We start from the raw sequence: 18,577 nt of genomic DNA, 5'->3' as shown, positions 1-18,577 counted from the left end.
ATGTTTCTCAGTTCCTGGTGAGATGCTGTCATCAGCCATTCTAAGGACACTACTAGCAGATCTTGTGGACACTGCTATTGGTGCTAAAGGAAACTCTAAGTTATCTAATTTTCCAAAGTTTACAAGGTAAATGGTTTGGGAAGCAGAGAGAGAAGAGAGGTAAAAAACCAAACAAACAAACACTATTGCCTCCATTCCCAACTCTCCCAGGAGAATTTCCTCTTAGAAATCTTTCATCATTGGATTTAGCCTTGAAGAGACCTTCTTGATCCTGGAATGTGCCAATTACAAAGTAGCTTACTATGTAAGGTCTTCACATCTCCCAAACTGATTAAGGATTTAGTGGAACCTTGTTTTTAGCTTGGATCAATTCCTTCCATCCAGTTGTCTTGGCCTTCTTTGATTACTTCCACGGGGATTGAAGTGAAATCTCTCACCATTTTACATATTTACACAGAGATACACACCAACACATACACACACACACATACATATATATATATATAATTATGTATCATAATTACAATGTATAATTACATATGATGTATAAGTATAATTACTATATATTATATTATATATATACTATATGTACATGTATCATATACGATTATTTCCCCTTTGGAAATGTAAGCTCCTTGATGTCAGAGTCTGTTTTATCTTTTTCTTTGTATCCCTCGTAGCATGGTGTCTACCACAAAGTAAATACTTAATAAATGTTTGTTTCTTGATTGATCTCCTTCAGAAGTGTAAAAGGAACCATGCATATGTGTATTGTGCCTGGGACCATGTCTCCATATGTAGGGAATCTAAGAAACCTGTTTATGGAAGAATCATGGTGATGTGGAATGGTAGTGCCTTGGAGAGGCTGTCACGAGTATGCTGTCATTCTATAACTAGTTTTGGCCTGTTAACCATGGGATTAGGAAGAATGGGTAGCCAGAAGTAGAACAGCTCCAGAAGATGAAGTCAGCCTCAGCTATCTCTCTTTGCTTCATTCTCTTAAGCTACAATGTTGGAGGACCTTGGTGACTTCTTTACTCCCAGTGTTCAATTGGAGGCAATGCTGTAATGAGAGAGATCTTGGGTTCTTCCCTCCTCTGAGGCCAAGAAAGGGCCTTTATCCTTGGCATCTGAATTTCTTCTTTTCCAATTTAAAGTGAAGGGATTGGATCCCTCAATCTTGTGAGGTTACTTATGCTTTTGTAAATGATATTCTCTAGCACATCCCTTTTTTACAGATAACACTGAATGATTATGAGAATCTAAGAACCCATAGTGTATTTACTGTGGTCTTTCTCCTTTGCCCTGCCCAATCTTCAGTTGAGAGTTGGCTCTCTTCTTGCTTGTGGCTCTCATAGCATCTAGTACAACATTGGAAGCCAAGCTGGTTCCAGGCCTCCTGCATAATTCCCTTGACATAGACATCTAGACATTGAGTTGACGTTGTCCAGCTTTGTGGTTCCCAATACTCTGACAGGTGGGTGATCAGACTGTATTGTCTATCTCTGCAGTGACCCACGAAGTAAGTTCTACCCTGGATTCTGCTCTATCAGGCACGGGGGAAGCTCACTTTAGGTATCTGATCATTTTGGGTGACATTGGCTCGCGATGCCCCTGTTAAAAGTATTGGCTTGTTCTTGGTCCATTTGTCAGAGTTCATGCTGGCTCTCCTTCCTTTCCTATTCTCCCCTAGGTTCTGGCCCAACTACCAGACCTACCAACTTCACTGATTCCACAGTTAACCTAAACTGATTCTGGTTTCCCTCATTTTCCTCATTTCCCTCACTTACCCCAAACTGTCAGTCTTTTTGCTTACTTATTATGCAATTCTAGCCTGGATGGAGAAGCTTCCTTTGCTTTCTTTTTTTTTACTTTTTATCATAGGTCTTTTGGGGTCTTTTTCTGAAACTTGTCTGGCTTTCAGCTGAGAATCTGTGCTTCTCTCTGACCTTTTCCCTTTCTCTACCTTAACACACAATCTCCTGTTGAACTTTGAAAAACTAGTTTCTTTGTTTGACTTTTATACTCTTTTCAGCCTGGACCTAATGTACCTTTCAACCCTTATTCTACCTTATGGCCTTGCCATGCTCTATGCTCTAACCAAACTGTCTTCTTTGCCCTTTCCCAGACAGAACAATCCATCTCCCATTTCTATACTCTTGTATTGCCTACACCCCATGGTATGCTGAAGTGTCTTCCTTTCTTACCTCATAGAATCCCATACTTTCCATAATACTAAGCACAAATGTTATTTCTAGTTGTAGTTTCTTCTTATTTTCACCTTTCCTCTACTTCCCCAGACTCACATATATTATATATTAAAATTATAACTATAAATTATGTATAAAATATAAGATGTAGAATATAATATAAGATAATGTAATATGACAAAATCATATTTTATATATGTATACATATATATATATGTATAAATCTGTTCTCTCTTCAGATGGAATGTAAGATACTAGAAAGCAAGGACTAGTCTTTATAGCTCCAGTAACTAGCACTGTGCTTTGTTCCTGGCACATTATAGGTATTTAAAAAATGATTGCTCATTAATTGATCTATGATTATATAATTTCCCTCTAGTCCCTGTTCATGTAAGGATTCCAATATGTATCATTACCAATAATCATTCATCTTTTCCTTGATTTCATGATTGCACTCATGAAATCCAGGATCTTTGAATGAAAAATCCTGCTCAACTTAACTTTGGTGAGCACTTTCTTGAGGAAATGTTGTCAAGACAATAAATAGTCATTTTAGGGACAAGATGCTTAGAGTAAACACTATGATGGTGTATTGAATGCTCAAGAGAGATTTGGAGCATGGATCTGGCCTCATCTTCATCCTCACCATGGTGGTTGTGCAGTGGGAAAGAAAGTCCACAAGGCTTTATTTTGCTCCCAGATTGAGGCTTCATTGCTTTAGAGCTCATACAGGGTATGCTACCTTAGAATTAGTGATAGTTATGAGATCAGATTCTCTTTGCACATTATAATAATAATAATAGTCATTTAAATAATGTTTTAATGCTTGCAAAGCACTTTATATATGAACTTATATGTATGTATAAATCTCATTTAATCCTTATAAAAATTCTGTTAAGTGACATTATTATTGCCATTTTATAGGTAAAGAAATTGAGGCACAGAGAGGTTAACAGCTATTAAGTGTTTGAGGCAGGATTCATCCACTATACAACTTACTTATTTCTCTTACTGAATTTTACTGACTTTCTTATTTGCCAGTTAATAGCTAGGAATTATTTTTTTAATCTGATGAAAAAACAGCAGATTGTGCTTATCTTTAATATTACATTGTAATAATGTTGCTTGTATTTTCTGTGTGCACAGACCCTGGAGCATCGCAGAAGTTTAATAAATGCTTGTTATTGATTGATATTTCATGTGTTTTCATTAATGACTTAAGAATTAAATATATCCACCAGTTACACTATTTGACAGAATAGGACAAGGTTTTATTTGATCCAGAATAATGAACTTCTGTGATTCCTATAATCAGCAGTATAACACTCTAACCATGACAGTTGTTGATGTTCCTACTCAGGAACTTGTTGCCTGTTGGGGGGATGGGGTTGGTGGTGGACTCTGGCTGTATGGTTTTGCTTGGCCAGGAATACTTCTTACAAATTCTACTGTAGTATCTCTGAGCTACTACATCATCTAGCAGTGAAGTTATGTGGGGCAAAGGACGGATTCTCTAATATATTTGGAGAAATAGTGCAACTCATTCACACCAAGGAATTTGTACTTTACCTATTAAGGTCCCAGTTCTTTCCCCTAATGGAATGTAAGCTTTTTGAAAGTAAAGACTATTTCATTTCTGTCTTTATATCCCCAAAGTCTGTGATTTGTTATATCTTCTTATATGCTTGTTGGAGTGGTTTACCATTGTTTTTCTCCAGCTCATTTTATAGATGAGGAAATTGAGGGAAACAGAGTTAAGTGACTTGCTCAGGGTCACACAGCTAGTAAGTGTCTGAGGCCAGATCTGAACTCAGCAAGATGAATCTTCCTGACTCTGGGCCTGGTACTCCAACCCCTCCACCATCTAACTGACCCCATTTAGAATTGTATTGCTACATTATTTTCATAAACTTTTTATCTCAGGCAATACTAGAGAATATGGATCTTAAAATAGAAACTTTGTTCTATTCACTGGATATCAAAAAGAAGGATACACCTCCAAAGAGACATCAAGAATGTCCAACCTATCTAAATAAGATTTAGTTTTAGGGTATCTTAGAGCTCATATTGTATAATTTTCTTATTTAATATGAAGAAAATGAGACCCATGTAGTAAATCAGCAGTCATCTACATATCTGGAATGAAGTAACATTCAGGGGAGAGGAGAATGGAGTAAATTTTGTGAACATCAGTGTTATGGGAGGAGAGAAGTTTCAGCTAATGAAATCCTGTATTACAAGGGAATGTTGGAATTCTTAAATTCTCAAATATCTGGCTACCAGTCAGAGCTATGTGGCCCCAATAAAGGAATTTTTTTAAAAAAAATCCAGGTTCCAAGAAAGCCAAGATGGGGGAAGGATGGAGAACAACACAATGATTTTATGGCCCAAAAAATAATCACATTGGATTTATTTTCATGAAGAGGTATAAACTAAACCCCTTATCTTCAGTAAAGATGCAGGGGATATCTCAGCATCTGTGTTATCAGCAAGGGAACCTGTCAGAGGAGAGTGTAATCAACTTGGATGAAAAGGCTTTAGAAACATCAGTTTGGAAGTGAAGCCTTTGTAATCTGAGCCTATTCTCCAGACACTGGAGCCATTAGACAGCAAGTGGCAAAGCCTATAGAATTCTGGATGTGGAATTGAGAAGACAAGTTCAAATCCTCCTTTGGACATTTGTTAGCTTTGTGACTCTGGAGAAGTCTCTTAACCTCTTTAACCTTCAGTTTCCCTATTGTAAAACCAAGATCTATTTAATGACCTCTAAGGTCCCTTCTAGTACTAAATCTATGATTCTCCATAATCCATTTTAATGTCTTTATTTTACTTCATTTTCTCCAGTAGAGTCTTAAGGAGAGAACAATCTGTGTAGGTATATGGGCTTTCTAACAAAAATGTGAATTGTCTCAGGTTTCTCAATGGAAGCTGGAGACTATAGGGAATGACATAATACCATAATACCACTGAGCTAGATTATCTCTTTTAAGGCAAATGCCAATTAGAAAAGTGTTGTGAAAAATCTAAAGTAAAAAAGTCTTCCATAGCCACTGCAATTCTAACTCGAGTATACAACCAGTCCATAAACCTTTTATATAACCACAAAAGTACAATAAAGAATGAAGGCGTCCTCTGGCTACTTACTGAGCTATTCCCAAATGTTGAATAACAAAGGATGAGAAACCCTCCAGTTTCCTTGAATCATAGACAAGGTTTTCTGTAAAGAATCTGTGCTCTAGTGGAAAGTCCAGGCCTATAAGCTGTAGAATTTGTTTCCCACCAGGGTGATCCAAGACTGATAGGAGGCAAAATATTAGGTTGTAAGGAAGACAGTTTATCTAACATTTTAATAATCACTTTACAAATCACAACACAAAGAGAATAATGTTTTCTAACAAGTCTACTGTGTATTGAAATACACAAAAAGCTATTAAAACATTTCAACATTTTTTCATATATATCTCTAATTTAGTTCCCAAAGACTTAAAATAAATACATTCAAAATATCTTTTAAAATTTTCTGTGCTTTTAACTTAAAGAGAAAGGAAACTACATTGCACGGAACTGATGACTATACAGCAAGTAATAACAAAAAGTATAACATGCATACATGGCTGCAACATATTTGATAGTATGTGGCACACAATAACATTATACATGTACATGTATAATGTACATATATATGTTCATGTATCTATATCTATATTCATATACACATATTTGTATGTATGTATATAATTATAATCTAAAATTGGGGCAGCTAGATGGTGGCACACTGGCTGGAATGCTGGACCTGGGTACAGGAAAACTCATTTTCATGAGTTCAAATTGGTCTCAGGCATTAAACTAGTTGGACTTCACTTTGGTCAAGTCACTTAACTCTATTTAACTCTGTTTGCCTTAGGTCCTCATCCATAAAATGAACTGGAGAAGGAAATGGCAAACCACTCCAGCATCATTACCAAGAAAACCCTAAACGGATCAAGATAAGCTGAACACAACTGAACAACAATCTAACATCAGTGTTGTCCTACATTAATTTTATGATTTTGTTGAAGAATAAAGTAGTCTCCTATTAATGGAATGTGCAAATAGTTGTAAAGGTAAATTAGATTCTGCTATAACTCCAGGTTTGGTAATGCTATGCTATGGAAGTATCATGTGGCCAATTAAGCAGCTCCTTGCTGTAGTGGGTACACATGTGGGCCTTAAGTCAGGAAGACCTGAACTCAAATCCAGCTTTGGACACTTGTAATTCTGGGCAAGTGGTGCTATTTCTGCTTGCCTTAGTTTCCTCAACTGTAAAATGGGGATGATAATAATATAATAATAATAACAATATGGCAATGATTATAAACTCCAGGGTTATTGTGAAAAACCAGTGAGAAAATATGTCTAAAGCACTTTGCACAGTGCCTGGTATACAGGCTATATAAATGCTTCTGATTATTATGATCAATGAAGTAAGAGTTTAAGAAAACTTACACTCCAAGAAAAAGCCTGTGGAGGGATAAGTTCTCCTGTCATCTAGAAGAGTGGTGGGGAACCTGTGGCCTCCAGGCTGCATGTGGTCCTCTAGGTTCTCAAGGGCAGCCCTTTGAATGAATCCAAACTTTACAGAGAAGTTGAAGATCCAATTGAATTGAAAGTTTGAATTGAAATTTGGAGTTAATCAAAGAACTGCAGTGGAAGACTTAGAGGGCCACATCTGTCCTTGAGGCCACAGCTGCACCCCCCCCCCCACTAGAATGTAAAGAAAACCAAGAATTTTGAAATCAGAAAACCATTGTTACTGTATGAACTCCTTTCACATGGAGGCTCAGTTTCAGTATTAGCTGTAGGTAGGATTTAACCCTCACTTCTCTTTCTTTAAAAAATAAAGAAATAGAAGAGAAAGAAAGAAAAAAACCCCAACAAATCCCTATGATCCAGAATAGAGCTGAAAACCTTTCAGGGCTATTTATTTAAATAAACATAATTGTTAACTACACAAAAGAAAATTAGTCAAATTTACTGTATGTGAAAACATTTTTTTTAATGTTTTAAAAGACAGAAAAGATATGAGAAATGTTCTTTGAAGGAATCAGAAGAGGCAAAATACATGCTTTCTTTAAAAGGAAAAAATCCTGTTACTCCTTGGTCTAAGACAGGAATAATGAACAAATACAAATGTCAAATGAGAAAAGACAGGAACATCAACCCTGAATAATATCAACCCTGAAACTGGGATTTGAATTGAATGAAGAGAGTATATCTTCATCCCATACTAATTGGCTTCTTCCACTTTTAACTTTGCCCCCTACTTTATTTTCTTCAGTCTCGGACCTTAGCTTGTTCAGAAAACAAATCAATTGTTGAAGAATGCCCTCTGAAGACTTTCCCAGTGACAATCAGTTTAATTGCTCTTCGAAACCAAGGGTAAAAGAAAGCATAGATCAGAGGGTTCATGGCTGAGTTGTAATAAGCAAACCAAATTAAAATTTCATAAATATAAGGTGGGGTGATGAACCCTAGGAATGCATCAATCATTGATTCAATAATGCAGGGGAACCATGAAATTAGAAATGCAATCACTGCAATACCCAGAGTTTTTGCTGCTTTTCTCTCCCTCTTGGACACTCTGGCTTTGTAACTCTCTGAGGATGACTCAGTTTTGCTGCTCATACTTTCTATCTTTCTAGCCTGTTCTTTAGCTACTAGAAAAATCTTACAGTAAAGAATGACCATGATCAGAGTGGGGATGAAGAACAGCAGGAACTCTATCAGTACCCAGTTTTGATTCACAGCAATCTGACAACCTCCCACACAGGTCAGGGCACTTACTAATTCCTCCAGCCCATCATCATTGGCACCTGTGTAAAGAAGTGAAAAACTAAATGTAATGGCAAAGAACCAGGAGAATGCAATGCATATTCCTGAAACTGACAGAGTGAATTTGGTTGGATAGACCAGAGGGGCAGTGACAGCAATGTATCTGTCAATGGAGATGAAGCTCAAATGAAAAATAGAAGAATAACAAAATGAAAAATCAAAACAAGAGTGGAATTTACAGTAACTCTCCCCAAAATACCAGCAACTCTCCACTGACCTCACCATGCTAAAGGGCATCACAGTGGCTCCCACCAAAAAGTCAGCACAAGCCAAGGAGGCAATGAGAAAGTTGGCTGGAGAGTGCAGCTGCTTGAAGTGAAGGATTGAAATCATGACCAAGAGGTTTCCCAACACAGCCAGCAGAGCTCCAGAGCCAAAGACCAGGTAGAGGATGGCTCTGGGTGCTGGGGAATAGGAGGTTTTAATGCAGGACCCATTGATGTTGTCATAGCAGAGCTGTACAGCTGCAGGCTGGGACTGATTGCTGCTGCTCATCATTTTTCCCTTTCAGCTTATATCTTTTTTTTTATCACAAAAAAGTTACCATTGGTATTTCTAAAATTCCTGAAAAAAAAGAAATTAAATGTATGTCGTTAAAAAGTCAAGTAATTTCCTTATTTATATATTATTATTTATAATTAGAATATATAATTATGTATACATTTTTATATTTTTATATTTTATGATTATGTAATAATCATGTGTGATATAATAATATAATTATAAATTATGATAGATTTTACTGAGAGAATGTTTGTAAATTACTTGACACATTGCCTTGCATAGTAGGCACTATATAACTGCTTGATCCCTTTCCTCTTTCCTATAAACAGTGAAGTCCCATCCTCTGTTACACTTAATATATGGTCATTTAACTCAATAGAACTCCTTCCCCTAATCTCAAAATCACCAAATAAAAAGCTTTTAATAAGTCTACTAAAATTCAACAGCAAGATAACCAGTACTTACCTGCTTGGTAACATTTCTTTTTAATACTCTCATTCTCTACTTTTGACTAGTTCCTTTTTAAAATTCAGTGAGATTCTAAAGGATTCCTCAGTTCAAGGGTCACCTTTTATTACTTTACCCTTCTTCATGTCAACGGCTCTGAATTAATGCCCAAAGTACCACAATCTTTCTGGGACTTGGCCAAGAAATGCCAGAAAACCCCTAAGAGACAATCCCTGAGGGGTTAGGTGTCAACAAGGAGAAGAAACTTTTTTCCAATAATCATTAGTAAGTTATTTACTCTGCTATACTTGCTTGCTCTATAGGAACATACATCATCCAATTTATTTTGTAAGATGGATTCTTTTTGATTGTTGAATTTCTGGTGAATGTACTGACATCTCATATAAATGTATTCGAGTGTGAGATCACAAACCCAAACATGAGATGCAGATATATGCTCATATGTATGCATATGTACAGTTATATAGATGTGTGCATATGTTTGTACATGTAGCTACTAAAATTTAAAATTGCCCTGCCTTTTAGGACACTATGCCCACCTATGTATTAAAGCACATATACATATACACACATATGTAGGTGTACTTTAACACATTCTCCTTATTAAACAATAATCTTTACTTTATTAGATATTGGCTGCCCACATTAGCACATAACTCCTCAAAAACTTTTAAGAAAATTTTCTATTAGTCAATCCCCATACCACAAACATACAAGTAATTATCAGATCCATGATTTAAATCTTTTTAGACTCAATCTGCCTGAATGTACTTGGATTTATTGGCAGAATCTTTGAGAATCCTTGGTTATTTCCATATTACATTTTATTGGAAAATCTGAATGCATATTGTGTGTACATACACTCATATATAAAATCAATGTGAAAAACTTCCACTGTGAGCACATCTTTTTACAAAGCAAATAGGCAACTATTCTGTAACTTCACACTTCACTTCAACAGAGTTCTGGGAGAGGCATCAGGGAAGGTACTGAGAGGCTAAAAGACATTGTCAGGAACCAGCATGTGTCAGAACCAAGGGCTTCAAGCAAGCCTTCCCTCTACTAGTAAATGCTGCCCCTCCATAAATAGGGTGTCACAAATGTATTAGGGCAGTTTAAACTTTAATAGCTTAAGACTGTACCTACCTATCATTTCATGGCTTTGAGGAAATGATGGTATGGAGATTCCCTTCACCAATGACAGCTGACAATTTGACTGTTCCTTATAATCCTTGAGAGTTGGTTGTGAGTACTGAGAAGCTATGTGACTTGCCCTTGGTCACAAGCATATTAAGTGTCAGAGGTGGGAGCAGATCCTGAGATCCCAAGTTAAGGTTCTGACTCCAAGACCAAATCTCAATCCCTGTCATGCTGCCTCTCTCTGTATTAATTATAAATAAGTTGATAACTTCTCTGTGTACAGTAACTTAATAGCTATAAAATTCATGTCCTGAATAGGAAGACAGCAAGTCCCTGTTGTTTGGGCAGCCATGTGTGCAGTGATGGACAGAGTGCTGGGCCTGGAGTCAGAAAGACTCACTTTCCTGAGTTCACATCTGGCCTCAGAAACCAGCAGTGTGCCCCTGGGCAAGTCACTTAACCATGTGTGTCTCAGTTCTTCATTCATCAAATGGCTGGAGAAAGAAATAGCAAAGCACTCCAGTATCTTTGCCAAGAAAACTCCCAATGGGGTCATGAAGAGTCAGACATGACTGAAATGACTGAATTAAAAAAAAATTCCTGATGAAAATGAGCATGGTTTTAAGGAGCACAGATCCTTCTCATATCCAATAGAGGGGAAATGAGTGTTCTTTAAGGCTGCATGGAACTTCAATGCATTTAGAACGATGTACCCCAAGCTAACTGGTAAGTGATTAGTGCCTCTGGTCATATAGTATTTATGCCCTAAAAAGGGCCAGGGTCTCCCACTGAAGCCTGGGCCATCTCCAGTCATCTTGATGAATATCTGGTCACTGGATCCAGATGACTCTGGAGGAGAGGTGAGGCTGGTGACCTGCACAGCCCTCCCTCACTCAAAACAAAGTCAACTGCAAGTCATGTCATCATTTCTCTGTTGTCATGGTGTTCTTCAACAGCAAAGGACAAACACAACCCGTGAGTAGACCCAGCTGCCTAAATGGAGACTCAACTAGCTGAAGAACTTGACCCCTTCTCTCCAAAAGGAATAAGTTTTGATGGCTGGTAAGCTGCATAATTAACTTGGGCTTTACTGGTTAGATTTCTTTCTTCCTTTCTCCCTCCCTCCCTAGCTCTTCCTTCCTTCCTTCCTTCCTTCCTTCCTTCCTTCCTTCCTTCCTTCCTTCCTTCCTTCCTTCCTTCCTTCCTTCCTTCCTTCCTTCCTACTTTCCTTCCTTCCTTCTTTCCTTCCTTCCTCTGTCTCTCTCTGTCTCTATCTCTCTTTCTTCCTTAAAATCTTAAACATAGTTCCCTCTGAAGCTCATATATTCGACCACAGTTTGTCCCTCCCCAAGCTCTACTTAAGGGCTGTATTTTGAGCCCTCCTGGCTTTGAGTGAATTTAGAATGAATGTCAATGGTAACTATTTCTCTTTGCAACAGCAACCCTGGGAGCCTTCCCCTTCCAGCTTGATTATTCTTATTTTTTCTAATTGAAGGGGCCATGAACTGACTCAATTCAAGATAGGAAGTCAGGAGATGAAGCTTTGAAAGCAGATCATCTATCCATGAAGTCAACATCCTTTCTACTATGCTACCTTGAAGAACCTAGGAATTAAATCATCAGTTGCCAAGTGCAACAAGATTGTTCCCAAGAAAATAGAATTCATCAGTGCAACTTGGATGAGTTACATCCAATATTACTTCAATAATAATTTGATGAAGTAAATAACCAGAGAGATCCATATCTAAACCAATATTAGATTGAAATTTGAGAATGAGCAGAAAAGAAAGATTCCTGTGAGCATCATGAGGGGAAGACAGAGATATTTGTCTTTTGGATATGAAGGGTTCTACTATGAAGAAAAATTGTAACTTGAAGTACATTGAATGTGTCAAAATATGTTGGAGATACCCTGTTTCCCAGACCTAAGGTCCAGCAAGCAGATTATTTACTGAGCTTGGCACAAGGATAATCCTCTGTGCTCTGTATGATCTATTTTATCCTCTGCCAAAGTGTGCTCTACCAGGTGCTTGCTCCCACTAATTCCCAACATCCATCCCCACATGCATCATGTCTTTAACATGTTCACAGTCACTGTTCCTTGTATTGTATTTCTATTTTTATCACAGAACTCTGGTTTTCTATTCCACAGTATAATCAAAATTCCCAATATTTGGGGCAAAATTGTTCCCACCAAATCTGTGGGAAAAGTAACTCAAGACATGGTAATGATTCTGTCATAGTTCATCCCAGTGCCTGTAGCTCAACATATTAAGCTCTCTTACTCAAGATGACTTCATTTGCAAGTATTTTTCTTACTCTGAAACTAATTTAACTACTACTTGACTCCTATCACACCTGCCTTTGGACTGCTTTGTTTCACCATGTTAGATATCAGTCCAGTCTGGACTGCATTCAGAATTCTGTTGATATTAATTGGTCGTAGTGGTCTAATGAGTGGACATGTGCCACTGGAATTTCTCGTCCAGCACCTTTCTTTTGGCAAGTCCATTATCCTCACTCCTGTTCCAATATCATATCACCCTTAATTAGGCTCACATTTCTTTTTGAGGAAAAACTCCAGTGCCCCTTTCTTGACTGTGTTCATCCTGGATCAATCTGGTAAGGTCTTTTTGCACATAGATTAATTTGCTTAATTTTGTGCCTACATTCTGTTTTTTTATTTTGCACTAGTCTGGTAAATGTGTGTCTTCATAAGTGTCTGGTTTGTTTCATTGCTTAAGGTTTTGATTTGTGTGCCTCTGCAACCAGTAAATTCATGCCTGCCTATGGACTTTGCACCATTCTTTTTCTTGTTTGTATCTGTCTTGTCCATTTCTCTGTTTGCAGAATGTCTATGTCATGTTTGTGCTGTGAGCTTGATTCTGTTATATTGAAAGATTAAAAAAATTCAGCCAGCCAGAAAAATATCTAAGGGCTGCAGCTGGAGAGAACACTGGGAAATATTTATGAATTTTACTTCTTCCCACTTTAGGTTTTCTGTGGGAGGTTAGATTCTAAGAAAAGAGGAAAAATATGTAGGGCACCTTTTTTTCCTACTGTTATAACACTGGTCAAATTGGAACTACAGAAATAAAGTTAGATAATTAAAGTTGCAGAAGTGCTAAAACATCTGAGCAGATTCTCACGATTTTGAGACTAATCATTAAGAAGCTTGGTAGTTACTTATTTTAGGTTTGCAGGAAAGAACTGCTGAGACTTAGTGGGTAATTTCAACATGTCACCCCTTTCTAAAGCATCTCAGTATGTTTTGAAGTACCACTCTGTAGAATTTAAGGAAAAAATAAGGATTAAAACTTATAAAGGAGTTAAACATTTTTAAAGCAACTGGCAAGATAATAACTTTATTGTTCTAGAATCCGGAGCACTGAAAGAAAGATTGTTGGTAGAAAAGCCAGACTAAAGAAAGTTAAAGAAAATAACTATAGCAACCTCATATTAACCTATCCTTGACTTTTTAGTTGTTATCCTACATTATCCCCAAGTCCCCACAGCACCATTACCATTAGGAAATGTATATATTGTCCTTTTAAATAAGTGTAGATGCTAAAACAGAAGAAAACACCCCAGAAAATATGGAGGGACACTCCCTACAATCCCAATCACTCAACATGATATGGTTCTATGGAAGGATGGGAAAAGGAGGGGGATATTCAGTAAATCCCCCTGCCTTCCCCACTCCCCTCCCCCAGAGTCATGAGTCCAGGGACTGCTAAAAAGAACATTACATCCCATGTCTCTCGTTAACCTCTGTCATCCCAGATCAGGTTCCCAAATACAGTAGGGAAAGAGAAAGCTGGAGAAGTGTGTGGAAACTTGAATTGTTTCCCTACCCAGGGGGCAGAAACCATGAGAGGCTTCACATCCCCTTCCCCAGCAGCTACCCAACCCCAGCAGCTGCAACTGTGTGTGAGGACAGGCCCCACAGCCAGCATTCCCTCTGCCCTGACATCAGGAACTACCACCAATGGGGAGACCCTGGTACCAGCCACCCTAGTGCCTAGCCGCACAACTCTACCCCACAGCCCTTTCAGTCAGTGTCTCCAATGCAGGGAAAATCATTGACAGGCTCTGCCCAGCTGCTGCCTGGGAGACTCCAGTGTCCATGGCAGTGCCTGACATGGAAGTATAAAGTGGGGGAGCTAGCCAGGTTTTGCCCTTGGTGAACCTATCCTTCTCTGTTCCAGTTACAGAAGTTTATTAGATATGTAATTTTAGGAAAGTTATTTTATCATTGTTTATCCCAGTTTCTTGATTTGGAAAGATAAATATAATAATGGCCATTGTTGTAAGATCAAAGATACATACGTACATATATACATATATATATAATATGTATATATACATATTATATATAAACACATATATACAATCACATGTGTGTGTTTGTCCATGCACACTTAAGATAGCTACTGGAATATACTAAGCACTATATTACTATTATTTATCTAATTTAGTGTAATTGTTCCATACCTGATAACTTTAAAGTAGTTTCAAAATGACAAAGGTAATAAGATCAATGATTTTCTTATATTATAATTTAGAAATGCAATTGATGTCATCACAGCTTACTGTTTGTGTTATTCTTACATATCTAAATTGTATTGTATTGTATTTCTAAATTCTCTGATATTTTGATATTAGAGACAGCATTGTAATGAGACACCATTGTAAAACAAAAATGCTGTTAGACAATGCAATTTTAGTAAGGATTTTGTTAAATATGAATTGGCTTTTAAAAGGATGTGATAAAATTAGATATTTGAAAGCTATTAAATATTTAAGGAAAATATACTTATTTATGAATCTTAATACTAAAAATGATAATAATGATACTATTTACCATAGAAGCAGATTTTCATTTGACAATCGTGGTTGTTATGAAAGTATATAAGATGGTTTAAAGATGTTTTAACATATTAACCATGTCAACTATTTGAGATTTCCTGTATTTCTGAAAGTCAGACTATTGGCAGTTTTAATTTATAAATAAAAGATTAATGAAATCTTAATTATTTGGGAAACATCAGGAAAATATTGAAGCTCTAAGTTGAGGTTAGTGAATTTTTGCTTTTTTAAGGTAAGCCTTCCTGGGACTGTGAATTAATTGTTGTTTTGTGCTTTGATTACTGGGCTGGTTATCTGAATTGTCATAAAAGCCAATAGTGGAAAATGGCATGTTCAGCAGTCTGAGAATGCTTAAAAGTGAATGTCTCTGTATGGAGAAAGTTTCAGTGATGACCTCATACTTAGCCTAGGTAAGATTCCTCTGACTCTATTTCCCCATTCTGCTAATTCCTTGCTGAAAAGAAAAATTCTTCACCTGGTTAATAGGGAGCCTTGCTTTTAACATTTTGTGACTACATAATTGATTGTCAGCTATGACTCAAGCCAGGAATCAAACAGAGCTAAGGGAGATTTTCCCTCTATTAAGAGTTATGATGACCCTCTTTTCTTCTTATATCATATTTCTGTTACCAAGAAGTTTTCTAAGTACAGCACTGAACTGTTTAAATAATAGAATGAGACTGGAACATCTCCATGTTAATTATAATAGGGTACAAGTATGACTATCTTATAATTTTTACCTATGTTGTTGGTCAAATTAAAATGTAGGGATGATAACCTTCTAAGGGGGTTATGATTAGACAAAGTAATAAGAAAAGATGTAATGTAAAAACTTTCTTATTAAATGAAATATCACATTTTGGGAAAAATGCAACAGGATAACTATTTTCCCTAAAGAACTATATACAGATATACATGATTGACTTCCAAACTTTATCTGTCATGGAAATTCAGGCTTTGAGTTTTAATTTTATTGATATGTTTGGTAATACATTGTCAAAATTGGATTAAGGACTTATTAATTGAGGATTAATTGGATTTTACACAAAAATTGCCTTGATAATGGTACCAAAAGTTAAATGATTTCCCCCAATTTTTGTGTAACTGTCTGATAATCTTAAGGATAGAAAAATGTCTAAGATAGTATCGATATTGTGTGAGGTATGAACTGAGGAAAGACACCTTTGGAAAAATCATTATCAGAAAAACTGCTGTTTAGTAGAAAATCTCTTATCAATTGGATTTTTAATATATGCACATCTATTCTCAAGTATTTAGTATCAGGGATTTCATTATCTGATGGGGAATGGCATGGATGTGTGTGTGTATATATATATATATGACCTTCATACCCACATATATACACATGCATATACACACATACCTGCATATGACTAACCACACACATATACATATGTGTTTCCATATACACATACTCATATGTACATATACATATTCACATACACATATACATATACATGCCATCCTAGCAAGCCAGCAAAGGTACCAAAGAATATAACGAAAATTAAGATAGCAAGTTCAGCAAAACCAACACATCAGTAGAGTCTGGTAGTATATGTATAGATTCCACTCCAGAAGAAAGAAGTGAAATGAGATGCTCAGCCACATAAGCAGTGAATGATTTTTGGGCCAGGCTGAGTAACAGGATCTTCCTACCCCATAATATAAGTGGGAGAAGAAGCCCTGGAAGTCCCACTTCTCTGTGCACATTTCTCAAATCATTTAAGACAGCTTTTTGTATGATGTCAATAGCTAATTGTGGTTGAAGATGAAGATTGTCCCATAGCCAGAATCCTTATATGCTCATTCTACTGAGATCCTAGAATTAAGAAAGCTGGGGAATCAAAAGTACTAGCCAGAATGCTATGACATGGCCATTAAGTGAAATAAAGTATAGTTCTTTGAGGTATGGTGCTGTATAACACCATCAGAGAGGAGTGTGAAGAACCTCAGAACTGGGTAAGGCAAGAGTGAACCCCCATGGAAAGGGGGTTCTGGTCCAATGTCTGTTTCTAATTAACTTTGTAAAGTTGACCAAATAACTTCATTTGCTTTGGGCTTCAATGCCCTTATCTTTAAAATTGGAGTATTGAAGTACATGCTCTTTAATTTCATCCCTTAGAGAGTATGTTGTCTGATGTCTATTGTCTCTGGTCTCCATACAAATATTTAATCTTCAAAGTAGTAGGGGTAAGGCACTTTCTCCAGCAAGAAATTATTATATATGTGACAGAGAAGAGGGATTTTTGGACTTAGAGGATATCCTTGATGCCATTCCTGTGTTTGAAAATTAATAACTGTCTGTGACAGTGGGTAAGCCATTTTTCTTCTTCGATTCTGGTTTCCTCACTTATGAAGTGAGAGTTGGACGAGGAGCTCATTAAGGTCCCTCAGGCTCCAAATCCTATAAATGTTTGATGCCATTTATCTACATGAACATTCTAAGTCCGAAGTTACCAATGACACATATTGTTATGAACTGGGAGCAAAGAGAAATGATCATTTCTGCAAAATTCTCTTCTATTCATTCTAATACAGTTCAAACTAAGCAGTCAGGCATGAAACCCAATGGACTTTGCTTTTGGTGTCTGCCCAGAAGAGCACTGCTAATATAAACATATGCAGTTGAAAAGTAAAAGGAATCTCCATTCTGTCATGCTTTCTACCTAGTCAGTCTTCATAAAATGTTTATTTATGCGAGGTGTCTCTGTGACACAGTCATTTCCAGGTAACTCCAATCTTTTCCCCCCATGCTTTCCACATTTGAACTACCCCAATTCACAAAGGAAAACAGTTAAGCAGCAGCACATGTAGTACATTAACTACTTCATTTAATACACACAACATTCCCAGCTGAGAAGAGCCAAATATATCTCATTATCCACTTCAGGACAGTTATTGGCTTTTCAATTATTCAGTCATGTCCAATTTTAAAAATATTTTCGTTTATATTATCTTAGGTATTACAAAATTAGTCTTCTGGGTTTATTTATCAGATCATAAGATCACATCTTCAGAGGTTCCATTTTGCCTCTTACATAAGATACTATTTCCTCTGTTTGGAATTTAAAGCCCTGGACAATCAGGGACAAGCATACATTTCTCAGTTTTCTGTACATTATTCCCTTGAAGCACACTGCAATCTACCTTGTGTGCTGTTTTTTCACAGATGACATTCAGCTTCCAATATGTGTGGTTTTTACACAGGTTGTAAGAATGCATGGAATGAGTTTTCTCTTCACTTCCACCTCTCCTAATCCCCAACTTCTTTAAAATTTATTTAAGCACCACCTCTAACATGATACTTTTCCTAATTTGCCCCAATTGTTAACGCTTCTTGCCCCCTAAAATTACCCAGCATTTTTTTTTGTTTTGTATGTATTTAGAAGATCATTGATCTATGAGAGACTATGAGAGTAATCTTATTCAACCTTCAAGAGAAGTGATGTGAATTTCCCAGAATGAGAAAGGTTGTAAATGCTAGAACTGGGATT

At 36.8% G+C, this 18,577-nt stretch overlaps 1 protein-coding gene across 2 annotated transcripts; it reads right to left on the bottom strand.

The window, feature by feature from the left end:
* Window positions 1–7,523: 7,523 nt before the first annotated feature.
* Window positions 7,524–10,657, bottom strand: LOC140523818 (trace amine-associated receptor 9-like). Of its 2 annotated transcripts, XM_072638467.1 has the most exons (2): window positions 10,650–10,657; window positions 7,524–8,565 (listed from the first exon to the last, which is right to left on the bottom strand). In XM_072638467.1, the coding sequence occupies exons 1-2, from the start codon at window positions 10,655–10,657 to the stop codon at window positions 7,524–7,526; spliced, it is 1,050 nt and encodes a 349-aa protein (XP_072494568.1). The 2 variants fall into 2 exon arrangements, with proteins under 2 accessions (XP_072494568.1, XP_072494566.1); XM_072638465.1 differs by lacking the exon at window positions 10,650–10,657 and having other exon boundaries at window positions 7,524–8,579.
* Window positions 10,658–18,577: the final 7,920 nt, after the last annotated feature.

Source organism: Notamacropus eugenii, chromosome 2, assembly GCF_028372415.1.
Source record: "Notamacropus eugenii isolate mMacEug1 chromosome 2, mMacEug1.pri_v2, whole genome shotgun sequence".
Classification (NCBI taxonomy): domain Eukaryota; kingdom Metazoa; phylum Chordata; class Mammalia; order Diprotodontia; family Macropodidae; genus Notamacropus; species Notamacropus eugenii.
This window is presented reverse-complemented; position numbering and strand designations above follow the sequence as displayed.